This window comes from Protopterus annectens, chromosome 10.part0 (genome assembly GCF_019279795.1).
Source record: "Protopterus annectens isolate FY-2018-M chromosome 10.part0, PAN1.0, whole genome shotgun sequence".
In the NCBI taxonomy this organism is placed as follows: Eukaryota; Metazoa; Chordata; order Ceratodontiformes; family Protopteridae; genus Protopterus; species Protopterus annectens.
The window spans coordinates 157810493-157837113 of record NC_056744.1 but is presented as its reverse complement, the minus strand read 5'-3'; the positions used below and the strand labels follow the sequence as shown (position 1 = coordinate 157837113).

At 39.9% G+C, this 26621-nt stretch overlaps 1 protein-coding gene across 4 annotated transcripts; it reads left to right on the top strand.

The window, feature by feature from the left end:
• Positions 1–19195: 19195 nt before the first annotated feature.
• On the top strand, positions 19196–26323 carry CDC42EP4 (CDC42 effector protein 4). Of its 4 annotated transcripts, none has more exons than XM_044085127.1 (2): positions 19196–19344; positions 23574–26323. In XM_044085127.1, the coding sequence occupies exon 2, from the start codon at positions 23747–23749 to the stop codon at positions 24737–24739; it is 993 nt and encodes a 330-aa protein (XP_043941062.1). In that variant the 5' UTR covers positions 19196–19344; positions 23574–23746; the 3' UTR covers positions 24740–26323. The 4 variants fall into 4 exon arrangements, with proteins under 4 accessions (XP_043941062.1, XP_043941064.1, XP_043941063.1 ...); XM_044085129.1 differs by lacking the exon at positions 19196–19344 and adding an exon at positions 19446–19616; XM_044085128.1 differs by lacking the exon at positions 19196–19344 and adding an exon at positions 19624–19741.
• Positions 26324–26621: the final 298 nt, after the last annotated feature.

The following is a 26621-nucleotide window of genomic DNA, read 5'->3' as shown; positions in this document are numbered from 1 at the left end:
GGTATCTGGATGTTCCCACGCCCTTCGACAAACTAAATCCAGAAGCTCGTCGAAGGGCGGAGACACCCAGGAGGCGGAGGGCTGAGCCCCAAAGGCCTTGAGGAGCACTGACTCGTCAGCAGAGGGGGTTTGGATATCCAGCCGCCTCGTTGTTTGAGGATCTCTAAGATGTCTGCAAATGAGACATCATCCGAGGACGACTGGGACCCCTCTGCATCATCCAGATCAGTGTCTGATGTAATAGACTCGGGGGAGTCCACGTGCTTCCTCTTGCACGATCTCTTCCTTGGGGGTTCCTCGGAAGACAACTCCGAAGAACCCTCAGGAGGAGGGAACCCCACTGGGGGTAACCTCAGGCCCCGGGCTCCGCTGACTACGGACAGGGGAACTGCCAAAGACCCAGTCTCCACGCCCAGGGAAGGTGCCGGTAAAGCCGGAGAGATGGCCGAAGAGGACTTGGCCAACGCACTCCTCATGGCTCTGAAAGCCGGACCCCCAGAATCCTGGGAGTGTCCGGTCCCCAGAGCCGTGATAGCCAACGGAAGTCCCGCAGCCGAAGCACCGAGGGGGAGGCTCGGAACCGAAAGCATAGGCCCCGAAACATCACCCCCGGGTCCAGCCGAAGAAGTCCGCGTACCAAACTCGGACCCGAAGGCCCGGGTTGGAGTAAGGGTCGGAGCCGACCCTGATATCTCCACCGGCTCCAACAGCACCTGCTCCGACGGAGCCGAAGCAGTCGGAGGAGGAATGGCAATGGGGTGGGCCAAGGTCATCGGCTCCGAAGCCAACTGGGTCGGAACAGAAACAAATTTTTGGAAGACTGGGGACTGGAACAGTCTTTGGAGCACCCTGTCTATATCAGAATCTGACATCCTCGAAGACCGAGAGGAAACAGAACGGGTTCGAGATGGCCTCTCCAACGGCCCCAAAGGACTAGGGGACCGGCTCCGAGGAGACTCGACAACTATCGGCGCCGAAGGAATACACACACCAGATTCCATCGGTGTCGAGGTGGACTTCGGCGCCGAGGAGGAAGTGTCTGAGCGGGCAACCTTTGTCGGCTCCGAGAGCAGTGGAGCCGACGAAGGTGACCCGCCTCTCGATGCCCCAGCCATCGGCTCCGAAGTCAGAGTCGTCGATACTGGTGGCATCGAGGCAGACCGTTCCGACCTCGGCTCCGAAGTCCTTGGAGCCGAAGGAGAGGCCTGCCTTTGTTTCTTAGCGATCGGATCCGACGGACTGGTCGGAGCCGACGCCCTTTTCTTTTTGGCTGGAGAAGGAGAGGATGCCAAAGCTTCTTCGAAAGAAGGTTTAATTAATCCCTTAAGAATTAATTTATTTTTCCTCTCCTGGAGGACCCTTGAGGAAAAAGCGTGACATACACTACATGATTCCTGTAAATGTTTTGCCCCTAAGCAATACACACAGAGCGAGTGATCGTCCGTGATGGACATTTTGAAGCTACATTTTACACATTTCTTAAAGCCCGAAGGCCTAGGATTCTGAGACATTATAGAGAATTTCAGAAAACTGACTGGAAGAAACACTGGTGACACACCTAGAATAGGCTTACAGTTATCACTCACAAATGACAGGGGACTTTGAACCCTGTAATACACAGGCTTACTCTGAGTTAGTCAAAAACAGCACAAACTCTGTAAATTGGAATAATTTCTCTCTACTAGTTCTTTTTTTTTTTTTTTTAAAAGAAGAGAAATATAAATGATCCGAAACAGAACCGAAGTCACCTACAAATAAAAAGACCGGGAAAGGCCTTTCCAGACAAGAGGTACTCCTAAGTCCACACTCACAACACAAGAATTCACCAAGTGAATTTTGTCAAACGCACTCTAAACACAAGAATAGCTGTTAAAACAGCTTTTTGTTGAGAATAAAGAAAATCCTGACAGAAAAACTAGTGAAATAATCACTACTTAACTCAGCCAGCTCGAGACCACGTCTTCACTTGTTAGCGGCAAACGAGATCTGGGGGACTGGTAGTGGTGCATCCTGGGATATGGTAAGCTCAGCCAGTAAGAGACTTCGCTCTTTGGCATAAGCGTGCCGAGTCGGAGCCGAGGGATCGGCTCCGAACCCATCAGTCAGAATGTAGGCGAGATAGGATCACATAACATCCATAAATATTCCGTTATGTGCTGTATGGCGATCTCCATTGAAAATGTTAGAAATTTCAAAACTTTGATCTTCTGGTCTTGGCTGTTTGAAGTTCATAATCTTATTTATATATATATATATATATATATATATATATATATATATATATATATAAAATGTAGTCCATTTCAATGATTTGGTAAGCATTTTTGTAAATCATTTCATAAGCATGGAGCAATTTTCTTTTTTTTTTCTTGTTTTCTGTGTCCAGTCAGTCACACAAAAGCCATAAGTTACAACAGGAAGAGCAAACTAAATGTTAAGGCAGTTTTCACTATTGGCCTCAGTCTTCTTATGTATTAATTACTAAGGTTTGCTCTCATGTGTCTTTTTTTTTGCTGACCCTTCTATTCCCAAACACTTATATTCTCTCCTGTTCAAGTTTTTATGTTGCATTCCTGTCCTAGTGTGATATATTCATAGCTGTTATGCTTTTCTACTATAAAATTTGCTTTCATACATTTATCAGGACCAAATATCATTCTTGTATCATCTGAGAAAGTTTTTAAACATTTGTAGTTCCGTTTTCATGTGCTGTTTGAGCTACACAGTTTTTAAAATCATCCTCTAGTTACATGAGATGTCAGTGGAACAGCATTATTTTTTGGATATTAGGCTATATAATCAGTGAAGTTTCCTCTCTTTGGTGGAAGGAAGGGGGCACTATTAGGACAATATGCTCAATGCAGCTGGTATAGTCAGTAATGAAAGCTTTATATCAGTGTCCTGGAAGTGAAAATCTGTCATTATATTTTGTTTGGAGTGTAAAACCAGAGCCTCTCTAGTCTGTAAATTAATGAGTAATCTTCCCTGTGAAATATTAACTTCAGCAGAGACACTAATGGAGCGTCATCTTGCTTCTTTCTCTAGGTTGCTACTGAGATCATCTAAGGTACCAAATGGAAGCCTTCTCTTTGGCCTCTGTCAATATGTCTTTTATGCACGAGTTACTTGCATCATAGCGGTTTTTATTTACTTTCGTCTTTAAACTGCATTATGTTTTGTACATTGTCTGTGTTGATATTTAATAAGCTTACTATGAATTAATTACTTTAATGTACTGTTGGCGTTTTCTGTGATTGATCCAGTTTCTGTGATTCATTTAGAGTTTATTTCTTTAAAATTTTTAATTCTATTTATACTGATTGGCCGATGCAGTCACATGACATCAGGTGCCGGCCTTTTTAAAAAATAAGTTGCAACATTGTAGTTGTTTTGTGCTACTTCTGAGGAAGTTACTGTACAAGGGTGACGAAAACGTGTGGAGTTTTTACAATAAACTGTCTTACGTTAAAGAACCTTGCTTGTGGCTGTTGGGACATCCTTTTCTACTTGTTTTAATTTGCTTGCTAGTTTTGCCTTCGCTGTTCGTTTGCCTCTCAATAGGCATAGCTCCTGAAAGGCTAAAATACTTCACTTATAGTTTTATTTCTACTTCTGTCCCCCTAAATTTCCATAGTCAGGTCAAGAGTTGTCCGTTTTATGATAGTTGCATGTCCCTTGGGGACATTTCAGATAGTAAGATAAGGCCGGCGTTTGTCAGTGCCAAATATCTCTCACGTGCTGTAATGGAATGTAACCCCCTCTGTTTCTGTGCTGCCCTGAATCAAGACCAGAACTCTTCACTTCACTAAAGAAGAAATAGCAGCCCCTTCTGAGAAGCAACATTGTTTCCCCAAGAATGAACCAGTACACTCTGCCTGTTTGTGCAGTTTAACTCTCTCTCTCTCTCTTTCGGCTTTTCTCGGTTAGAGGTCACCACAGCGGATCACCTTGTCCACTCATGATTGGCAGTGGAGTTTTACTGTGTCGAGTTGCCAGCCTGGTGCCCAACCTTCCACGGAAGGCACTCACACGTACGCACTCACACCTAGGGTCAATTTTAGCGTGTCCAATCCATTTGCAGCATGTCTTTGGGGATGTAGGAGGAAAACCGGAGCACCCACTGGAAATCCACATGACCAAGTGCACTATTTCATAGCTGTTGTATCTACCTATCAGTACATATAACATGCTTACGTCCCATAGTTGTGGGTATCTGCCTGGTCAGTAGGGCAAGGTTTCAGGCCTTCTGTGACGAGTCATAAGGCTTATGGTTTGTGCAGCAGCAATCCTGCTTTGACATCTACTTTTGTAACTGTACTTTGTGGTGTGTCTGCTCACACAATTGCCCTTTCCAGAAAAGCTTGCAGTATAAATGGGAAGGTGTGACAGGGTCAGGTCTTCACTAAGCAAGTAATGTGTCTGAAACATATATTGCTTTGCAGTTGTACAGTCTACATAAGACTGTATGTAGGAACTTTAGCACATACAGTGGTGGTATTACATAATATTAGGATAATACAAATTATATTTTACAAGAATAGAGATGTTAATTTGTTCTACTAATGTAGCATTTGAATAATTGTCACATTGCAGAAGTGTGGAGTCACACCCTAATGACATCTGCTTGCTATTTACTAGTGCTGTACTAATAATACCTACTGAGGAAGTTTCATTAGGGAGTAACCATGTGTTTCTATTTTATTACACGCTCATGCTTTTCCATTTTGCATTGCATGTATGATTCATTACTGTGTCATCAATTCCAGTCAAGTTTTTATTGCTTAACGTATTATTGTTATGTTGTGAGAGGGACTGATGATTATGTCAGTGTAGGGGAGCTGACACGGTGGATGATGATGATGCTGTGCTGATGTCGGACATCTGTACTGAAATGTTTTCTGGGGAGGATTAAAGATCACTCAAGCACAGATGGAGTGTAGCAGCTAATGTTGATGGGTACAAACTGAATTGCTGAAAGCAGTGTTAATTCCATTCCATCATTTGTGTTGTGGCCGTAAGTGCTGCATCTCTACAGCTTTGAATATTTGTGAGCCATCCTTTAAAGAACTGCTGCAACCATGCTGAAGTTGTGATGATTTACGGAGCTACATTTTAAAGTAGACTGTATGTGAAATGTGTTGGTTCTCGCGTAAGATTATTTAGGAAGGCAGCCCAGCCTTTCGAGGTAACAGTTATGAGATACGTCACTGTTACGAGTTACGGGCAGAGCTTGGTAATCCTTAGAGTGCCCATGCATGTGGATGGAGCCATCAATACTAGAATTATGTTTACTTGTGATGTCCTGCAAAAATCCCAGTCTTTTTATGGATGTACAACAACTTTCGGGATCCTTGCTGCATGCATATATGTTGAGTTGTTCATTTGTGACATCCTGTCTGAATCTCTCAGTCTGTGTTTGTTACTGTGTATGACGTATATATTTGTCATTGCCAGTGTGGTCAAGGTATGGCTGAAAAGGGTCTTCAGACCCTTGAACTCCTCTATGTAACTGTGTAGATAGTTACAGCCTGTAGTTTAACGTCTGATTTACTAAGCTATAGTTAGAGCTTTATTCCTTTATGCCGTTAATGGAGGCTGCCATTCAAGTTTACAGTATGTAAATGTACTGCATCAAGTGAGTTTTCCCAATCAAAGTAATAGCGGAAGAGATTCTGCTCACTTTTTTCCCATTTCTGAAGGCAAGGAATGACAAAATGACAGAGCCCAGTTTTTTGAGCAAATCGGATATCCATTGTGCAAGCTGTTGCAGTCGCTATGATCATGGACTATGGAATGCCAACAGATTACATGCTACAGAGAATATTAATTTAAGTATCCTGGAGGACTTGGGAAGGGTAAAATATATGAGAGAGGGAGTAGGAGAGATTGTTGGTGCAGGTTGCGAAAACTGGTCAGGCTGGAATTGTCTTCTGCAAACAGTATACATATATGCTTCTTTACATGTATTGCTTGTGTAATGTTTCCATTTGCAGGGCTGGATACTGAACAGCTTTATTGTGTCATTTTTGTGTTGCGCTTTAATATAATCTATATATTTATTTCTTTGGCATGCTACAGATGTTTGTATGTTATATGTGCACTGACAGTTGTGACTAGCTGGCAGAAGGTGACTGTGCTGTGAGTTTTTATTCCGGCCATCTATAACACCCTTTTTCCCATTTTTACATACGTGGTTAAGGTTTCACATCAGCAGTCCATGCCCTGTTTGTTCTTCCATATGATACACAAGCATGCATACTCACACTTATGGCCAATTTTGAATTTCCACTCCACCTACTACATATCTTTGGAATGTGGGGAGAAACTATTAAACCTGGAGAAAACCAACACACACATGTGGAGAACAAGCAGACTCCACACAGAAGGCACCCCATCCAAAAATTGAACTGTGGAACCTCTTGTGAGGTGACAATGCTACTTGCTGTGCCATTATGTCTGCCTGAATGTTACATCTAACTTGAGACCAGTGGCTTCCCTCACCATACCCATTCCATTCCTGTATTTACAGGATTCTTAAAATGAGTTGAAGGTTGTCTATTGTACCTGCATCTGATGATCATGCCCTTCATGCCTACATTGTCTTTCCTTGTACTAATCCTTTAGTGCCTGGTGTACTCGTGTTGTGTTTCTCTCTCTTTCCTTTTTCATTTTCAAGTGAAAAGAATCGTTTCCCTCTACCGTGTCCAGCACTGTGATCTTTTTCTTTAAGGCTTCGAGAATTCTATAGCACACTCCAGTTGTAGTGCCTGATACAGGGAACATTATTACACACTTATGATTGTGCTACCCTAGCAGATGGTTTGCTTCAGGCTTTATTATTGTAGTGAGCTGCATATCATCCCCCCCATACATCCCAACATAGCCTTTTACCTTTAGTGCCTATCCACCGTCCCAGATCCCCGTTTGCAAATCCCTGTTTGCAAATTCCTGTTGCATAATAATTTGCTTCCTTTATCTCCATATTCCTTATCTTTGTAGACCTTTCTGAGAGCTTATTCACAGATGATGCTGAATTATGCCCCACTGTTAGAAAGTAGAGCATTTAGTGTAGATTTTTTGCCTCTTCCACTACAGAGAGGAAGACTGAAGATTTTTCCCTTCCTGGATACAACCAGCACTTTTTTGTTCCAACTCCTGCAGAGTGAATCCTTTTTGTCCTGTGTTACCTTTTAGACGTTGAGTATGTCTGTCTGTTTCTGACTGAAGTCACCCATCTTTCCCATCTTCTTCCTTGTTTCTTTCCCTGACTTGGCTGTCATCCATTGCATTTAACAACACACTTAAGGTCAGAGTTTTGCTGTCTTCCGAAAGCCTTACTGATGAAAATGTTACTTTTGATTGTATTCCATCCTGTCCCTCTTCCTGTTTCCCTGAATTTGTCTCTCCATTCTTTCATGTCTTCATCTCTCATCTCCCATCTCCCACCAGGCTTTAATGTATTTTGCTGCCTGTCCGTTATCCTTGCATTTCCTGTGTGTTCAGAACTACCTTCAATCCAATACCACCACATCCCATGTGCTCCTTTCCTATCAATGACTCTGGTTTTTCATCTTCAGCACACTGGCCTTATTGTCCAGCTCTAAGACTTTCAGCTCAGTTGTTGTGTCTTTCGGCTTTTCCCGGTTTAGGGTCGCCACAGTGGAACTCCGATCCGCTAATGATTGGCAGTAGATTTTTATGTGTCGAGTTGCCAGCTCTGACGCACAACCTTCAACAAAGGTACGCCCATTCACGCATATCTCCACACAGAAGACGCTCTAGCTGAGAATCGAACAGGACAATGTCATATTGGGAGGTGACAACGCTATCGCAGCACCACTCCTCTTAATCCCAGAGGGTCTGGTGCAGTTGCTTACCACCTAATTTTGTTCTACCTCTCTTTCTGCTCTGGCATCCTTTTGTCTCCCTTCCTTATTTCTGTCAACACTTAAGTTCTTGACATTCCCTTTTTTCTTTATTTTTTATATACTGTTTTATCTTCCTTGATATTGGTTTGATTCATCCTTACTACTTATGTTTTCATATCTCTGCATGCCTACCTCCATCCTGATTTTTTTTAACCCTTTTCTTACAGAATGACATCAATTTATTGCCTTCCCGCCCTGCTGTTCTCCAGTCCTTTCTCTCTTCCCATATTGCCTTATTGTCTTAATCTTTGCACTGTGCTTGTGTATTTATTCTTCCATTCCCACTGGCATTCTGTCATTTTTGTGTACTTTTGACTCCCTTTCCCCTTGGCAGTCTTTTTCCTCTTTCTCCTTGTTCTAATTTTCCTGAATGGCTTTCATATTCCTGTTTCTTTCATCGCTTAATTGTGACATCATCATTTGCCTTTCTATTCACTGTTCAGTTACACATTTCATTCTGACCAACATGAGACTTATTCCTTTTTAAACAGCTTTTTGTCTGTCCAAGCTGTTCCACAGTCCCACCATTTCTCACCCTTTTCACTGAGTCAGTATTTGATCTGCCCGATCCTGTCCTTGCAGTTGTTGGCCCTTGGTAGAGCTAGCACTTCTCAGATGGCTACCATACTTCGAGTCTCTGTGGGCTCCTGCTGTCTGCTTGGTGTACTCCATTTCAGACTCTGTGGCGCCCCATCCACATAGACCACTGTATATGTTGTTTGCCTTTCGGCTTTTCCTGGTAAGGGGTCGCCACAGCGGAACTCCGGTCCACTAATGATTGGCAGTAGATTTTACGAAACGCCGAGGTGCCAGCTCAACGCCCAACCTTCAATGAAGGCACGTCCATTTACACACGCAAGTCTTTCAAACGCTACCCAGCCGCGGGGAGGACATGCAGACTCCACACAGAAGGCACTCCCAAGCCCAGCCGAGAATCGAACGGGAGAACCTCTTGCTGTGAGGTAACAATGCTGTCGCTGTAATGTGTTACTCTCCTAACACCCACAGCTTGGTCAGACCTATGTTAAGGAGAGTTAAACCTGGGATTGTTTCACAGTTAACAAAGTCCTCCCATCCTTTTCCTCTGGTTTGCCACCATCACCTTGCCTGCACCTCCTGGGTTATACCTGCTTATCCCCTGTGCTGGTGCTACCAGCCCCTAACTCCCTTTACTTACCCCCCCCCTTTCACTGTGCCTTCTACTTCCGTTCTGACACTGTCCCCAGAGCAGGTCGCACCCGGGGGCTTTGATCCAAAAGCGAGAACCCCGGTGGGCACCACCTCACCGGGTAAGTGAAAAAACGATAAAAGTAGTGGTATTTCACCAGTGGCCGAGGCCTCCCACTTATTCTACACCTGTCATGCCTCTTCACAATGCCAGGTGTCTGGTAGTCCAGCCATGGAAGTCAGAATGTCACAAACCCCAGTAAAGCAGCAGTATTAACAGAAGTGGACAGAGCAGTGTGGCATCTAGTTAATGTTGGTAGCTGATTAGACTGTGGTCTTGATAAAACACAGAAATTATAGAAAGGGAGACTAAACAAAAATAACAGTGCATCTTTCCCTCAGGCATCCAATGTGTATTTGTAAAAGAAAGTTTAAACAGACTTAATGTTCTGGCTATCTGTGTTGTACTTCAGTTTGTAGCCAATTTCCATGCTAGAGCATCCCTTGAACCAGGTGCAAATCACCTGCTGATGGGGTGATGTCCTCAGAGTCTTTGGGTTTTGCAGTTACATAAGAACAGGTGAGCACATTCCATGTCATAAGAGTTGTCTTGCTTGAGATGCTTGCTAAGACATGTTTGGAAAAAGATGCCTGGAAAGTAATGAAGTATTTTTTCTGCAACTGAAAAGTTTTTTTATCTTGCTTAAAATAGGGGCAGTGACTGAACCAAGCTCTCATTCTTTACCATAGAATGACAAAGCCAAGTGAAAATACCCAAATGACAACAGTGTGTCCATTTCCCACACTTGTTTTTCTCTGTAGCCAGCTTTGTGTTACGGTTGATTCCATTTGTGCAGCTAGTAAAAGGAATAAATGGTCTTGTTTTATGGCAGCATTTGCAGGAAAATTAAAAAATAAACCTGTATTGTTAATGAGGAAAAAATAAAAGTACTACTGGTATGAACTGTTTTCTAGTGCTGAAAAATGTTATAGTGTAGGCAAGTAGTCAGCAAAATGTGACCCTAACTTATTCCACTGTAATGTTTGCTAATGGTCCCTAATGTCAACAAAACAAAAGGACTTTATTGATATTAGGTCTGTTGTGTTAGTTCAGAACGAGAGTAGCGATATATACCTTTATAAGATTTAACTTATGATCTTCTTTCGGCTTTTCACGGTTAGGGGTCGCCACAGCAAAACTCCAGTCTGCTAATGATTGGCAGTAGATTTTTACGGTGCCAAGGTGGCAGCCCAACCTTCAACAAAGGCACGCCCATTTATGCATGTCTTTCGAATGCCACTTGACCGTGGGGAGGACATGCAGACTCCACACAGAAGGCACTCCAGCCGAGAATCGAACAGGAGAACCTCTTGCTGTGAGGCAGTAACGCTACAGCTGCACCACCGGGGCTTCCATATAAGATTTAACTTATGATATCTTGTAAAAAAAAAAAAAAATCCATATCTCCAAAATGTAACAAAGTTGTTCTTTAGTAATTCTAGCTAAAACTAACTTTTTGAGTAAAGTATTTTCCTTCAGAAAGCATTTCACAAGTATATCTTTATTCCCCAATTTCTGCGTGGACTGGTCTCTGTTGGTGTATTCAGTATTGTTGGTTGTAGAAACAGACATTGACATCTGGTATTCTGGCAGTGTCTGCCCCTTAATGTTCATTGCAAAAAATAAATTTCACAAAACATTTAAATTAAAATACAAGTTTATATGTAATGCACTTGCTAAAGTGCATGCAGAAAGCCTCCGTTTTAGTTTAATTGCAAAAGGACATGCACTGAGTCTACAGTGCTTGATAAAATGCCCTAGTTTATGACAGTGCCACTACAAGCAAGTAGGATGAGATGCTGGTTCTACAACAGAAACTACTCCCGCCGAGCTTCTCTGCTCCTTTTTTCTTGCCATTGCTCATGAACGGTCTATCCAACAAGAGATAACATTAAAAGGCAGTGGTATCTGACCCTGCAGGGAAGGGTCTTTTACTAGGTATATATGTGAGGTCTGCTGGCACATAGAATGATATCTTGATTAAAAAAAAGCTTTAAGCACAGCACTTGTCAGAGTTGTGACTGGTGGTGGGAGTCCCTGTGTAAAGACACTAAACCTTTATCACATGCCTCACTTAACTGATTGTGTACTCCTATCATTGAGGAGTGCATTCCTTATCACTGAGTACGTATATGGAGTGCATTCCTTATCACCGAGTACGTGTACGTATATATATATATATATATATATATATATATATATATATATATATATATATATATATATATATATATATATATAGATATGTGTATATATACATATATATACATACATATATATATATATATATATATATATACATACATATATATATATATAGATATAGATATATATAGATAGAGATATAGAGATATAGATATAGATATATATATATAAAGCAATAACCCACGACTGGGTGTGGATAATGCAGGATTAGCCATGGTTGGTGTGGAGTGATCATAAGGCAAAGCCCAAGTGATTAAACAAAGCCAACTGAGAGTAAATCCAGCATTAACTACATTCCGGAGTGGGTTATTGCTGTTGTACAAAGACATTATTTAAGAAATACAAGCGATTTATTTCTTAAATAATGTCATTGTATAACAGTGCTGCAGTGTTCATCAACATTGTTTTGGGTTCTTCTGCATTTTCTGATGTACTGCGCTTGCACAGTTCAGTGCTGATCAAGAGAAGCAACAGGGAAAAGAACCTCTAAAACTCTTATTTTTTCCAGTATTAATGCAAGAAGCCTGGATAGTGCACAAAATTGTGTGTGTGTGTTTGGGGGGGGACAAAGGTCCAAAAATAGGAACATTTTATATTGCTCTTATACAACTTAGAAAGTTGCTTGAAGGAGAGTTTTTGTGTTCACATGCATGTTCTGAAAGATACGAAGTCTAAACCTCAAATGTCTTGTCATTTATTTAATGACTTAAATCTCTAGTGGCTTGCCAGAAAAATACATCTCTTATGAGGAAAAGAAGAAAACTGTTAGACAAAAATCTGGGCACTCTGCAAAAATTCAGACAGTTCAGAGGTACGACATTCTAGAGATTTAAGGAGGGATAGTGCAGAAAGCCAAGGAAAATCAAGTATGTTCCTGTTCAGTTTTGCAGAATATATCTGATTTTTCTTGTATTTTGCTCAGTCATCCTCATCCTTGGCATATACCAATAGAAAAGGCTGGCCACTCAGTGGTACTTCAGGACCTGGACTTTTTCTATTGATATATGCCTGAGTTACAATGGGTACAAGGGAGCCCGCAGGATTTTTTGCAGGGGGGTGCAAACCCAGAGCCCCACCCACATAACTCTCTCCGCCCCCTGCCAACATAGCCCCACCCATGTCCACCCCCAAGCCCCACCCACACAGCCATTCCAGTGTCCCATTACTTGGCTATTTCTCCCCATTTGCCGTAGACACTGTTCAAATCTCTGTGTGCATACTGTTTTACGCTTTAGTTCTACAATGATTACAGGCAGTTGGATTTAAATTACAACTTTTATTTCAAACATTATAGCCCAAACACAGACATTTACTAAACCTAAAAAAGCAATAGTCTTACAATGAAAACAGACTTGGCATTAAAGCTTCTCTACTTTTGAATCTCACATTCAATGAAAGTGCATTGAAACCCACATTCAAAGAAAAAGCATCTGGCCAGTGGCAGGTTATTTACCTTTGAACTGTTTTCAAGCAATAGGCTCCTTGCACACTGTTAGGGCCATGCAAAAGATTTGATTTACCCGATTGTATTAATTATAATATATAACTGAATTATATCCCTTGTATTATACAGCAACACTTGAGTGTCTCTGCCGAAGTAAAAGTAATCTGAATAATTCCACATTAAAGATATCTGAAACTAATGAAGATGTTGCTAGAAAACTGTATATTTCAGTGTTTCATCTACAAATTCAGTGCCTGCTTCTGTCAAAGTATAAATTGCCTATGTTAAATTAAAAAATGGTAAGCTGGTATATTGCAATAGAAAATGGATGGCAAGCTGAAAAACAGGTTCATAGTTATTAGGCATCTCATCCAAAGGAGGACATCCTCAGGACTGCAGCATACAGATGTACATGCTGTAGGAATAGAACCTCATGCCTCTCCATTAAGATGCAAGTATTCTACTTGTGGTGCTACTAACATAGCTTTAAAACTTTATACCACAATAGAGATACCATTTGCTAAACAAAACAGTTGCACATTATAAATAGACTTTGCATGAGCAGCAGTAAACTTAGCTTCCTTAAAACTCAGTTCCTTGAAAATGCACTTAATTCCACCTGCTAACTCTAACTTGAGCATTTTGCTTTCTCTCTCACAAACATACCACAACCCTCAAGGCCTCAACCTTAGTGCAAGAAATCTAGACAAAACCTAAAATAAATAGGGCAGATTATAAATATGGCTCTCAACTTAGAAAATTGCAAGAGTAACAGGATTTGTGTTAGTATGCATTTTTCTAAATGATATGACATCTAAAACTGAAATGTCTCATTTAGCAACTTCAATCCTTTTTAGGAGGAATATGGGGCAAAAAATCTGGACATTCTGCAAAAACCTGGACAGTTGAGGGGTATGCTACCTCCCTCTTATACACACAAACAAAATAATTCTGGTCAGACGAATTAGTTCTGGGAAGGTTGCACTGAACGGCACCGTGCTTGATCTGAAGTGGGTGAAATCCTGGTAGCCAGTGATAACTGATCTGCAGCTCAGCAATGTGGAGCATTAAAGCATTTTTAGCAGAGCGTTGTTTCATCACTACCTATTGTGTTTGCACATAAGCTGTAGCTATTTCAAACATTTGCCTTTTTTGATTACTACAGAGTACATTTACCCACCAGAGCTATTGTGTTTTGACTTCAGTGTGGAGCTTACCTAGTTGTTGCAGGGCTTGGCTTTTAAGTAAGGTAGCAATGCTTATTTACCATATACCATTAAAGCCACCCAACTACAAAAGTGTACTAACACACAGACACTGCTATAAGACACTGGTCTCCAATAAAATGTAATGAGCTTCTGAAAATACTGTAATCCTGTCCTTTTATTACAAATACTGTCATATGCATTTCGATACCCAAGGCTTATACATTATCTAGTTATGTAAATATTCTCTGCATGGCAACAACGAAAAGGCTTTCAATGCTGGTAATTCTTTAACAATATGCTTACTAAAGCTTACTTGCATCTTACAATCTCCGACAAGCTTACCTGATGTTCATTAAACCATGGCTACTTAAAACAGCGCAACAAGGCACTGTGACAGCATGCAGTTCCTGAATAATAAGAAGCATAAATCAACAGTATAAAAATCTGATCGAAAACCAGAACATTCTGCAAAATCAAGGACAGATGAAAAGCCACGGTCGTATTTGTGATCTACCTTGGATGGGGGAATACTCTGCACACTTACACTGCATAACTGCTCCTTGCCTTCCTTGGACACATCCAGAGCCACTACAATGGGGGGGGGGGGGGTGCAATAAGTATGTCATAATTTGAAATGTCTCTGGCTGACAGTGATGGCTCTGACACTCATACCTCAACTTCAGAGCAAGAAATCTTGACAAAAGCCATACATAGAACTAGAAGTGGGACAGGCCCAAAAATAAGGCCAATTTTTAAATATTGGCCTTATTAACTTAGATAATAGAACAGTAGTAGATCTTGCATTAGTACGAACAGTAGTAGATCTTGCATTAGTACGAATTTTCTGAAGGGTATAAAATCTGAAACTCAATCTTTAATGACTTTCCACTAATTTTCCAGAAAACCACAATTTTATGAAAAACAGACCAAATGTGATGCAAAAATACCTGTCAAAAAAAGGGACACCTTTTTAATATTAACATTGTTAACTTGAGCAGCTAACAAAATAAGAGCATCTACATGCATTTCTGAAATAAAAGTAATCTATAACTGATCACTACAGTTATATATAACTATAAACCCTCCACATTTTCTTCCAAAACTGCCATTTTGGATGAGGGATTATTAGGGGAGAGCAACATTTTGAGCCAAAATTAGGGACAAATGAGAGGTTTGGATATTCCTATCTACAAAGTGATTTGCATGTACCTCTCAACCTCTTAATGCAGGAAATCTGGACAAGGCCCAAATATATTGGGTGGAACATACAAACACTACTAAAAATTGCTCTTGTATAAACTTAAGACAGTCTTACATTAGCATGCATTTTTCTGAAGGTTATGACGTCTGAAACTCAATGTCTGTCATTTAGTGACTTAATTCCTAAATTATTTGCTAGAAAACCACAAATTTTATGAGGAACAAACCAAAAATAAGAAGCAAATATCTATTCATTCTGCAAAGATATGGACAACTGAGAGGTATAGTTCAACCGGGGCTGTCTGAGTTCTACCCTCACAAAATCATGGTCAAATGGAGCCTCCCCTGCAGCCATTCCAATGTCCCATTCCTTGGTTATTTTGCCCCATTTACCATAAACACTAATGTGCATACTGCTTTACTTCTGCGATGATTTAGGATTTCATTTGAAAGTTTTATTTTGCATTTTACAGCACAAACCCTAATACATATCTGTTAAACAAAGCAATGCAGTCTCACAATGAAAATAGACTAACATTAAAACTTCTCTGCCCTCGAAACTCACATGCATTGAAACAGCATTGAAACCCACATTCAAAGAAAATACATTTTGCCAGTGGCAGATAAACTCTGGGCTGTCTTCAAGATCATAGGTCCCTCGAACATAACATGCACATGCTCTTTGATACACCTTCCTGACTGTATTACATTATATTCCTTGTACAATACAGTACAGTTGTTAGAGGGCATTTTAAATGCGTTTCGAACATTTTTCCAGTAAACAATGAAACAAAATGCATACACCAATGACAAAACTGCCCAATTCAGAACATTTCCATCATAAAGTCTACTCAACCTTCTATAGTCCACCAGTATCAGTAAAAAATATGCACAATCTCTGTAGTAAAATCCACATTAAAGAAATTTGTAACTAATAAAGAGGTTGCTGCTAGCAAACACTTTATATGTCATTGTTTAATCTACAAATAAAGTGCCTGTTACCCTTGGAAGAATAAATTGCCTTTGTTGCATGCAATAAAAAAATGATAAGCTAGTAATACCGCAATAGGGAATGGCTAGCAAACTGATAACAGGTTCATAGTTACTAGGTATCTTTGCCAAAAGAACTGCAGCATCCACCCCCTTTACAACACAGTACAGTATCAGCAATGCATCTACCTACTGCAGGAGTAGAACCCACAGCCTTCAGCATCAAAAGCAAGTACACTATCCTGTGGTGCTATTAACAGTGCGAGCAGACTAAACATAAGCAGCACTAAACTTTTGCTCCCCTGCAGCTCTCAGCTCCTTGTAAAATCTACTCGACACTCAGCTGTATCTCTGAACGTTGCAGCACAAGAAATCTGGAAAAAGCCAAAATTTATTGGTGGGGGGGAGACAAAAGGCCAAGAAACAGGGACACATTTTAAACATTGCTTGTATAATGTTGGAAAGTTGCTAGAATAAAATGCTGCATTACCACCATACATTTCACTGCCACGTCTTGAACCCAGGGGACCCCATGCAAAACAGTCAGAGCAACATACCACTACGCCAAATCAACTGTTTTGTGAAAGAGGAAGACTGAAACTTAAATGGCTATCATTTAGTGAATTCAGTTCTCACCATAGCACAGCTGTCAACCTCTTAGCACAAAATACCTGAGCAAAGCCAATAATGGGTGAATACAACCCCCAAACATTCAGTGAATTCAGTTCTCACCATAGCTCTCAACCTCTTAGCAAAACACCCAGACAAAGCCAGTAATGGGGGAATATAGCCCCAAACATATTCAGTGAATTCAGTTCTTACTATAGCTCTCAACCTTAGCACAAAACCTGGATGAAGCCAATAAATACTTGAATAAAGCCAATACTGGGTAAATACAGCCCCCAAACATATTCAGTGAATTCAGTTCTTACCATAGCTCTCAACCTTAGCACAAAACCTGGATGAAGCCAATAATGGGGGGAATACAGTCCCAAAGACAGGGATACATTTCAAATATCCATCTTGTACACTTAGAAGAAAATTGCTAAAATAAAAGCTTTTGTTACCATGCACTTTCTGAAGAATATGTAGTCTGACATTGAAATGAGTGTCCATTTTTTTAACATTTGTTAACCAGGAAAGTCTGACTTGGAAAAAAAGCAAATTTTTAGCAGAGGTCCAGGGAGAAACACTCCAGACAGCCAAGAATCAAACCAGAGAACATGTAGCTGTCAGGCAACAAGGACACATACAGAAACCACAGATTTTATGAGGAACTTTAGAGTTGGTGCATTATTCACAAGCTTTTTCAATAACTCATAGAGGTTTCCTGTTCCGGATATTAATCTATTGTCATATGTTCTAGAAGTTTGTTTAAAGGCATAAAGCCATAGTTACCTCTAGCATGTTATGTTTGAACTTAGACAAAGACGGTATCATTCCTAAAAATCTCCTGAAGGTTTGTCTATCCTCCAGCGTTTGCATAAGTACAGCAATTCTTACTTTTCTCCTTATTTGGCTGCATGCCTTGATACAGGAAAGTGACCCATGTATTGAAACTGGTCATGTAAATTTGGCATTTATTCCTGTTTGGTGAGCAACTGGACCAACCTCAAGCTCTGCTCATGTTTTTTTTTTTTTTTTTTTTTGCACTCCATACCACCATATCAAAGGCTCATCTGATAAATCTCTACCTTCCCAGTTACATACTGAACTTACAAAGATTCAAGCTTGCTTTATCACGTTTAATTTGCCACAAACTCTGATTAGCATTCAGTAAAGAAAATCATTTAGCACTGGGCATTGTTGACTCAACCTCTAACTGTCAGCAATGGGGAGTGGTCTTCCTAAATCACTCTCTTAAGATCTTCAGGGTCTATGCAACTTCTAAGCTGGTCTTGCTTCAAAACTGTAACCATACTGTTAACCCATACATTAGGCCATGGATGTTTAACAGTTGCATCCAGCATATCCATTAATTTAAGCTGTTGCTCTCCTCTCTCACTTAAAGCCACTGGTACTCTCCTAAATGTATAGACTACTGGTACTGCACCAGAACATACACTGATTTTACATCCCCTGGCATATATACCAACCCAGTAAGTAAATCTGTTTACGTCTGCAAAATATCTCCCAAAATATTTCTCCCAACTCCCTATCATTCGTTCAATTCTAAACAGTCCCTCTGCCTGGAATATATACCAACCCAGTAAATAAATCTGGGTACTTCTGCAAAATATCTCACAAAATATTTTTCCCAACTCCCTATCATTCATTCCTTCCTAAACAGACCCTCTGCCTGCCCTTCCATCACCCCACTCATCACAGTCACACTCCTAGAACTCTCAGAAACTCAGACCAACACCTGCTTGAAATCTACAAGCCCAAAAAACCCATAGGTCAAACTCTCTATAGCTACACACCAGCCCTAGCCTGGAGCAAATTGCCCCTGTTCATCAGAAACTTAGCTCAAACACATGAATTTAAATAAGCCTTAAAACAACATCTGCTTAATTCCTGGATCTGTCACTGCACAAAGAATAGTTTAAACCACCCTCCCTAAATTATATCTAAATATACACCTACCTGTTCTCTGCTCTCTCCTACACCCCTCCTTCTACACTCACTATCACTATGCTCTATTGCAAATTTCTCCCCACACACAGTGTCTGTATAGTTTGATGGAAAATGGATGATTACAGTCAGCAAATTTATATATACACAAGTGTGCCACGCCACTTTTGCGTTTTGGCGCCAAGTGTTCAGTCAGTCACCTTCAAAAGTATAAAAAAACAACCTACCTTCTCTCTTCTTGTAATAATACCAACACCATACGTACCACCACCAGTCCAGTCCTTCCACCACTCACCACACGATGGTTTGCAATTGCTCCGTCCTGAGCATGAAATCATCAAATATTGACTTTTCCACCGATGTCCACCGCAGTCTTCTTCCATCAAGTTGCAACGAACTACGCGAACGCAAATAACGCGATTACTTGGGAGTTTGAGGCTTGTAGAGCTGTCATGATGTCAGACTCGCGTCAGTCATGTGACTGCCTGCCACGCCATCTCCAACAGTTCTCTACTTCTTCTGAAAAATAACAATGCAGGCTACGGGGAAAATGCGGGAAAAAACAAAGTAAGTGGAAAAAAAAGTGTGTAGCGTATATAGCGCTAAGAAAATCCAGGGGGGTGCAAGTGCACCTGCCTGCGGGCGCCCTTGAATGGGTATGCTGGTTGGGCTGACCAATCTGCGTGTACATTGTTAAATACTAATAAGAAGTCATTGTGTAATGTATATGTATTACTCGCATTTGTATGTAAGATGTGGAATAGTAATGAATGCTCCCAGGAAGGATGCTTTTTGTAACAGGAAAATGACCGCCAAGCTGCAGGATCAGATCTGATGTGGTTAGTGCAGTTACATTTATTAGAATATAGTCAAATGGCTAACAAAAATCAGAAGCCTTACTTGTGTGAAGTGAAGACTCTTCCACCCCCATAAAAGGTTGCACTCTCAAATGCTCTGTTCTGAGGTAAGTCGCAGCTTGGCGAAAGGAAGTGCGTATCTGCAGCAACTAAAAGTGTTTTTCAACTTACGTGCTTAAAACCCATTTTTGAGCACTACCATCAGTCCATTTGCTACTGCTGGTCAGGTTACTGCAAGATGTGATCTATTTTTGTTTAATGGCCACCTGAATAAAAAGTGAAACATGCTTGTGCTTGACATATCAAAAGTAAAATTGCTTTTATTCACTTTTTGGAGTGGGTATGATTGCTGTCCCTGACATGAGTGGTTTATTTATTTATTTTTTGTTATAGAAGACCTGAAGTAAAAATCTTGCTGATTTTGAAATAGTGATCACTTTTACTACCATTTAAGCCATGTCTACCCTTAGTGGTTTTAATGACTTTATTGAGTCAGTGTGTTTGTTGGTTGCTGCACAAAGTAAAGCCAAATACTTTCTGTAGGTCAGTTGTTAACTCCTTTAATTTGCCTTATAGGAATATTACAGGAGTTCTGAATTGGATCGTCAAAAATACTTAATAGGTCATTTTAAATTGCTGCTGTTCATTAAGGTCTAAAACAGAAGTTTAGAATTTACTGTCATTATATGGGACTAATACTGTCAGTGAGTGTTATTGTATGACCTGTTGCTTTTGTGAGCATGTAATAAGTTTCATCAGTACAGATAAATGCAAAAATAAACAAAAAACTATTTGGTATCAAAAAAATTGACACACCGCAGGAAAGTCTTGCTTAGCTTTCAAAAAATATAAAAACAAGTACAGAATGTACATACTTCTCTTATCAGCTCTCATCAGATCCGTGTATGAACTTGGTTGGGTTTCAAAGGTTGAAATCAATAATTGAGTATTCAGTAATTATACCAAAAGTTAAAGGGAAGAAACAGAGCTTGCTGCATGTTATCAGTAAAGGATGAAGTGGTCACTCAACTGCATGTGCTGAAACATAGGTGAAAACTTCATGGTATGTAGGGACATACAGCCATTAACAGTGAGAGGTTCATATGATTGCGTCTACAGAGCATCAGTTTATAAGAACATATTGTAACTGCTGCCGCAGGGCCAGGAAATGGGGCTGCCGTTTTTTTCAATGAAAATGTCACTGAATCGCTCACTTTCAATAACGTTGTATTGTCTGCGTATTTCTGAGCTGTGATGACAGGTTGTAATGCTAACAACTTGTATGTGTGTGTTGTGGGGTGTTGCATCAGACATTTTGTGTTAGATAGATAGTTAAGATTACAGGTTTAAGAGAGGTCTTTCCTTTTGAATCGTGTGGCATTTTTTGAAGAGATAACTGCAGCGCTTGAAGGGCTGACTGTGCATGCTGCTTTCTTGACCTTGCTTAACATATTCAGCACTATTCTGTGTAAGAAAATAACTGAAATATTAAGTCTTGGTTGGAAATGCATTCAGTTAGTAAAGCATTGTAAAACAGTAAGGCACAGCAGGTCAGCATGAGGATTACATTTTTCGACCAGTGGTGTCCCACAAGGCAGTGTACATGGACGTTTTCTTTTCCTCTGTGGATAACAAATGTACTTTCAGTTGCCAATTGTGTAACCGAATTACTTCATTAAAAGACATTGAATTCTGCAAGACTGTATCACATTTGATGTAGAAATGACTGTGCCTCATCTTTTGCACTTCTTAATGTCAGTAAATGTATTATGAGAGTTTGAAAGTAGAACACTAGTTAATTATGCAAAATAAATGGTAATGTCATAAAAAAGGCTAGCATTAAAGATCCAGGAAAAATAGTTAAAAAAAACAAACTTTTATTACAGGTCAGTAAACCACATCTGATTCTAAATTGTGAAGTCATTGTGCTAATTCACACTTCGTTGATCTGTTACCAGTTACAGTGTTGCATTCTGTAGTCTTTCGACAAACCACCTGAAACAGTTTAATGTAGGGTACATTGATCCCTTACTAGAAAAATCGTGAAGCTGGTAAACATGAACTGCTCAGAAAATGCTTTAGAAATTAGTTACAAAGAGGTGACTTGTCTAAAGTCTGCTTCTCTGATCCATTTCCATTTGAAATTCTTTGCTGAATGTCCCAACACCAAATGTTTCTACCACAGTTTTGAAAAGCATTACATTGTTCTGCATGTTTCATCAATATTTAATAGGTTGCACGCTTTATTGTTTTTTCTTTGCTTTATATAAGTCATTGCAGCACAAAATTGTGATCTTGTTTTCTTTTAAAAGTACTGCTGTAGTATTTTCAGTCTTTTAAATAACCATGCTGAAAGGGTCTGTTGTACTAGACAACAGATCATTTGCCCGAATGCAGCATTCCACAGATGAGAATCCCATGAACCATTTTATTCCCTACAGTACTGAAGGACTACATAGAAGTTGTAACTATTTCTCCAAGAAGGCTTGTACCCACTGCCCTTCCAGTATAGGAACTGCACTCTTGCATCCCATAGTCTCTATATGTACTACCACTGAAGATGCACCATCTCAGAAAATGGCAAAACTGTATGTCTCTTTTCTCTGAAGTGGTGCAAACTCAAAGGTATTATGTTATATTAGAGATAACTGTGTTTAAGTAGATCCCATAACCAGTCAAGGTGCAGAGGGCATACCCTCCCCACAAAAGCAGTAGTAAATCATGTTTACTGTTTTACTGCTCTTTGACAGTAAATTGGTCTGTGAAATTGCCATATGCAGGATGCTGAATGCAGGCAAGTATTCAGCAGTAATGTCATATCTACCCTGCAGCAAGGTAATTGGACATAAATATTGCCACTGGTCCACTTTCCATTGTGGAGGCTTAATAGTGTGTGATGTAAAATTTGCTCAGTAAACAAGGAACGCAGTCTAGCTTACCAGAGCAGATTATCTTACCTCAAATGTAGTGTGTACTGTGCTCCACTGCAAACCAGGGTGAGGCTAGCAACTTGTGGTAGTATGATATTGTGCTGTGAGTAAGGGTACCTGTACAAAATCAAGAGAATGAGGGTTTTACACCATTCATAAATATCCAGTTACTGCCACAGGAAAAAGGCATTGGCTCTTACACTTTCAGAATAGTTGTACTATATCAACAATTGCTGAAAACATAAAAGAAAATGCACTTCAGCATCACATCACATTTCTTGTATGTTAGCTGTACAGTCCCAAAACAACTGAATTTAGCAGCACATCTAGAAAACTATGCCATGATTTCCTTCCATATGCTGTTAGAAGCATAAGCTACTGGCTTTGTTTGTATTACATGTACACAGCATACAGCTGTATGAATATGTGTTGTCTGTCAGAAATGTTACAGAATCATGACTCCTGAAGAACAAAGGTGCCACAGTATCTGTAAAGAAGTTCAGTTTATACAGTAGACTTTTTTCTTTTGTAAGGAAAGAATAGCACTCCAGATTATCTCAGTGGTATTGTTGTGACTGACCACAATGGTTAGCAGATAATATATTGTTTTCTTCCTGTTCCTTCATTTTTCTGCAAGAGAGGGAAATCACCCCACAACACACACACACACACACACACACACACACACACATATATATATATATATATATATATATATATATATATATATATATATATATATATGCTTCCAATGACAGATTGGCATACTTTCTAGTTTTAGTTTATCTGCCTTGCTTCCAGTGAATGCTGCAGTTGGCTAGTTTATCTGCCTTGCTCCCAGTGAGTGTTGCAGTGGGTTTTTAGTTTTCTGAGGACTTGAATTGGATTAAGTATATAACGAAAATGAAATGAAAATGCTTGTATAAAATAGTGTATTCTAGCAGTACTATTTATGTGAAAAAATAATTCACAAAATTAAGAAATCGATTTTTATCTTTTTCTTTTATAGGGCTTGAACCTTGAAACATTCAGCAATAGAATACATCTTCCTCATGTAAGAATGGAAGTGATCCTTTGATTCTTCAGCCTGACCATATAACCCGGCTTCCTTCTGGAAAGGCATTGGAATTTTTTGAATTCTAGTTATTTCTGTAAAGGAGTTTTGGTAGTACTGCTTGAAAGATGCCGATTTTAAAGCAGCTTGTGTCTGGTTCAAGTACAAAGCGCCGGTCACGTGCTGATTTGACGGCTGAGATGATCAGTGCACCCATGGGGGATTTTCGCCATACCATGCATGTTGGAAGAGGTGGGGATGCCTTTGGAGACACCTCTTTTCTCAGCAGTGATGGAAGTTTAAGAAAGGCTGAAGAGACCAGCTCAAAGCCTGGCCTACTTTCAAGAACTTTCAGAAGCAGCAAACGATCACATTCCGTTACACGCTATGATAAGAGGGATACATTGGAGGTATCAAGGGATTCCATGATTTTTGTCAAAAATGCAGTTTCTTTGCCACAGCTTAATGACAAAGAAGATGAGAGGAGTATTGGCAGAGTTCCAAAGAGTTTGTCTTCAAGTCCAGTCAAAACAATCTCAAGTGAGAAAAGTGGAGATGTCCACGTCAATGGTGGCGCATCTTGTAACGTTTCAGATAAAGACCTTGAGGCATTTAAAGATGAAAGGGACTTTGGTGATATAACAGATCTGCCTGAGCCAATGCCCAAAGGAGGCATGAAGCATGCAGAATCAATAATGTCTTTTCACGTAGATCTTGGACCTTCCATGCTTGGTGATATCTTGAGTATCATGGACAAAATGACATGGGATGATGATCTTGAACTTGGCCCTGATGATGGGAAGCAGGCTAAGGAGACACCTGGCAAACGGTATCAAGGAACCGAACTTGAAACTAAAAGTGTTGTAGCTCCTCATGTTATTAGAGAGGAAGCACAGAGTGTAGCAACCTACAGCCCAGACTCTTCAAGGAGCCATGGTAGTCACATGACCCACGATAGTAGCTCCATCTCTAGTTCCACATCTGGAAATGTGGAGGAATGGGGGCATACGTCTGAAAGTTTGGATAGAAAGTATAAGGGCCAAATGAAAGGTGTGCCAGGAAACAGAAAAGACAAAGACTTTTCCTTTATGGATGAAGATGATGATGAAATCACAGTATAGAGTGCATTGTTGAGATGTAATTTACAAAACCACAACATGGATGAGGCAAGCAATGGAGCTAAGTTAGGCCTTGTTCTGAGTAGAAGCAAGTTTGCCACTTTCTTTAAACATCCTTCCCAAGGAGCTTACTGTCAGTTGGTGCTTTTTAGTGGCTCTGCAAAATCTTTTCAGTAAGTGATAGTTTCTTTAAAAAAATGAATTTAATTGCAAGAAAGACTCCTGAGAAAATGGATGGGATTTGCTTTGGAAATGACAAAGTTCAGTAGTTCACACATCATCGTGATGATGATGTTTATGATTTGAGAGAATTGAACTTTAATGCATTTCACTGACCTGTTTGCACAATATGTAGGGGTGGTTTATACCCCTAAAATGAAAGCTTGTATGGCTAAACACTAAAGAATGTGTGTTTAACCCTGAATCATATTATATTTTCCATTTCTACAGAGAAAGCTTACTACTTTAAGTTAAACACTAAACTATGGACTGTAGATAGTCTGCCTTTCTGGGGTAAAATAGATTTACTTCCTGTACTACATAATATAGGTTTGTGTTTTAATGCAATGTTGCTTGAGGAAACTGTTTTTCTCCAGTGTTCTCTAATATGGAACAACATCTGTGATTATACTACAGTCTTAAATAACTAATTTTGAAGGATCTTCAGCAACAAGGTTCTGTCTGCAATGTGTGGCTGTAAAGACTGAGAACTCTAAACCTACTCCATATTAGAGGTTTGAACTTCATTCCAGGGTGACACACACACACACACACACACGCACACACAGCAAAAAAAAAATCTTTCCTTTTAAAAAAAAAAAATCTTGAATAGCTTTGTTTTTTTTTTCAGATCTGCCAAAAAGAGCTTGTAACTTCATGCTTAAAACATATTGCTACGTCTTAGAGAGCTGTCTTGCAATGCTGTTTTTCAAATGCACTGTCACTCTCTAATTTGCTTTTGTTGCAGAAGGTAGTCTAACATCTGTGAAATGTTTGAAAGCTTTTACAAAAATGCTTTTGTCTTTGTACAAATGTAGTCCAGACCACTGCAGTTGCTACTATATTCTGATAAGAGATCGCTGTGCCATCTATGAGAACGTGGTGAAACCCAGACTTTCTCTTCGAAGAAGAAGAATGGCTTTTGTTTACATATTCTGTAGTGAAAATGAGGATATTCAAGATGGGCTGCTCTCTTGGAACGGATTTATTTTCCTTACAGGCTAGAGAATGTATTTACTAGTGTTTGGGACTATTGTCCTTACCCCAGAAGAAGTTACACATTTCAGATATGGAACATAAATTTTGTGCTTCGACGCATTAGTTTCCTACTCTGTTGATTCCTGGTTGATCTCAGAAGATGACTACAGCAAAATACAGGCTCCCTACATTTATTTTTGCCAATTAAACTGATTAAAACACTAACTTTTATAAACATTAAGCATTGAATGTATTGTACAGTTCTATTTTATAATTTTGTTCTAAAATATAGATGTTTAAAAATGCCATTATGTAGAATGGTGATACGTTTCTTTGTACAGTTTCATGATAATATCTGAGTAATATATTTTTAACACATTGTTTTGAAAAGACGTTTAGTTTGTATAATTTAATATTTGCAGAATGTCTAGATTGTGTTGTTTGATCTTTGCAGAGCAAGAGATACAACTGCCACTTGTGTGTTTATAGCATTCTTAACATTCAGAAATACATTGGTCTCACTCTCATGTCTAGAGAGAATGCATGCTACTTGCTCTGAAACTAGCTTGGATTGCCACATCTGGAAATGGACACAGGCAGTCATGCAACTACAGTTTCTTTGCACAAGAGTGCTGACACTATGGTATTCCATTGTATTCTTGTAGACTGATATTAGGGCATAAATTGT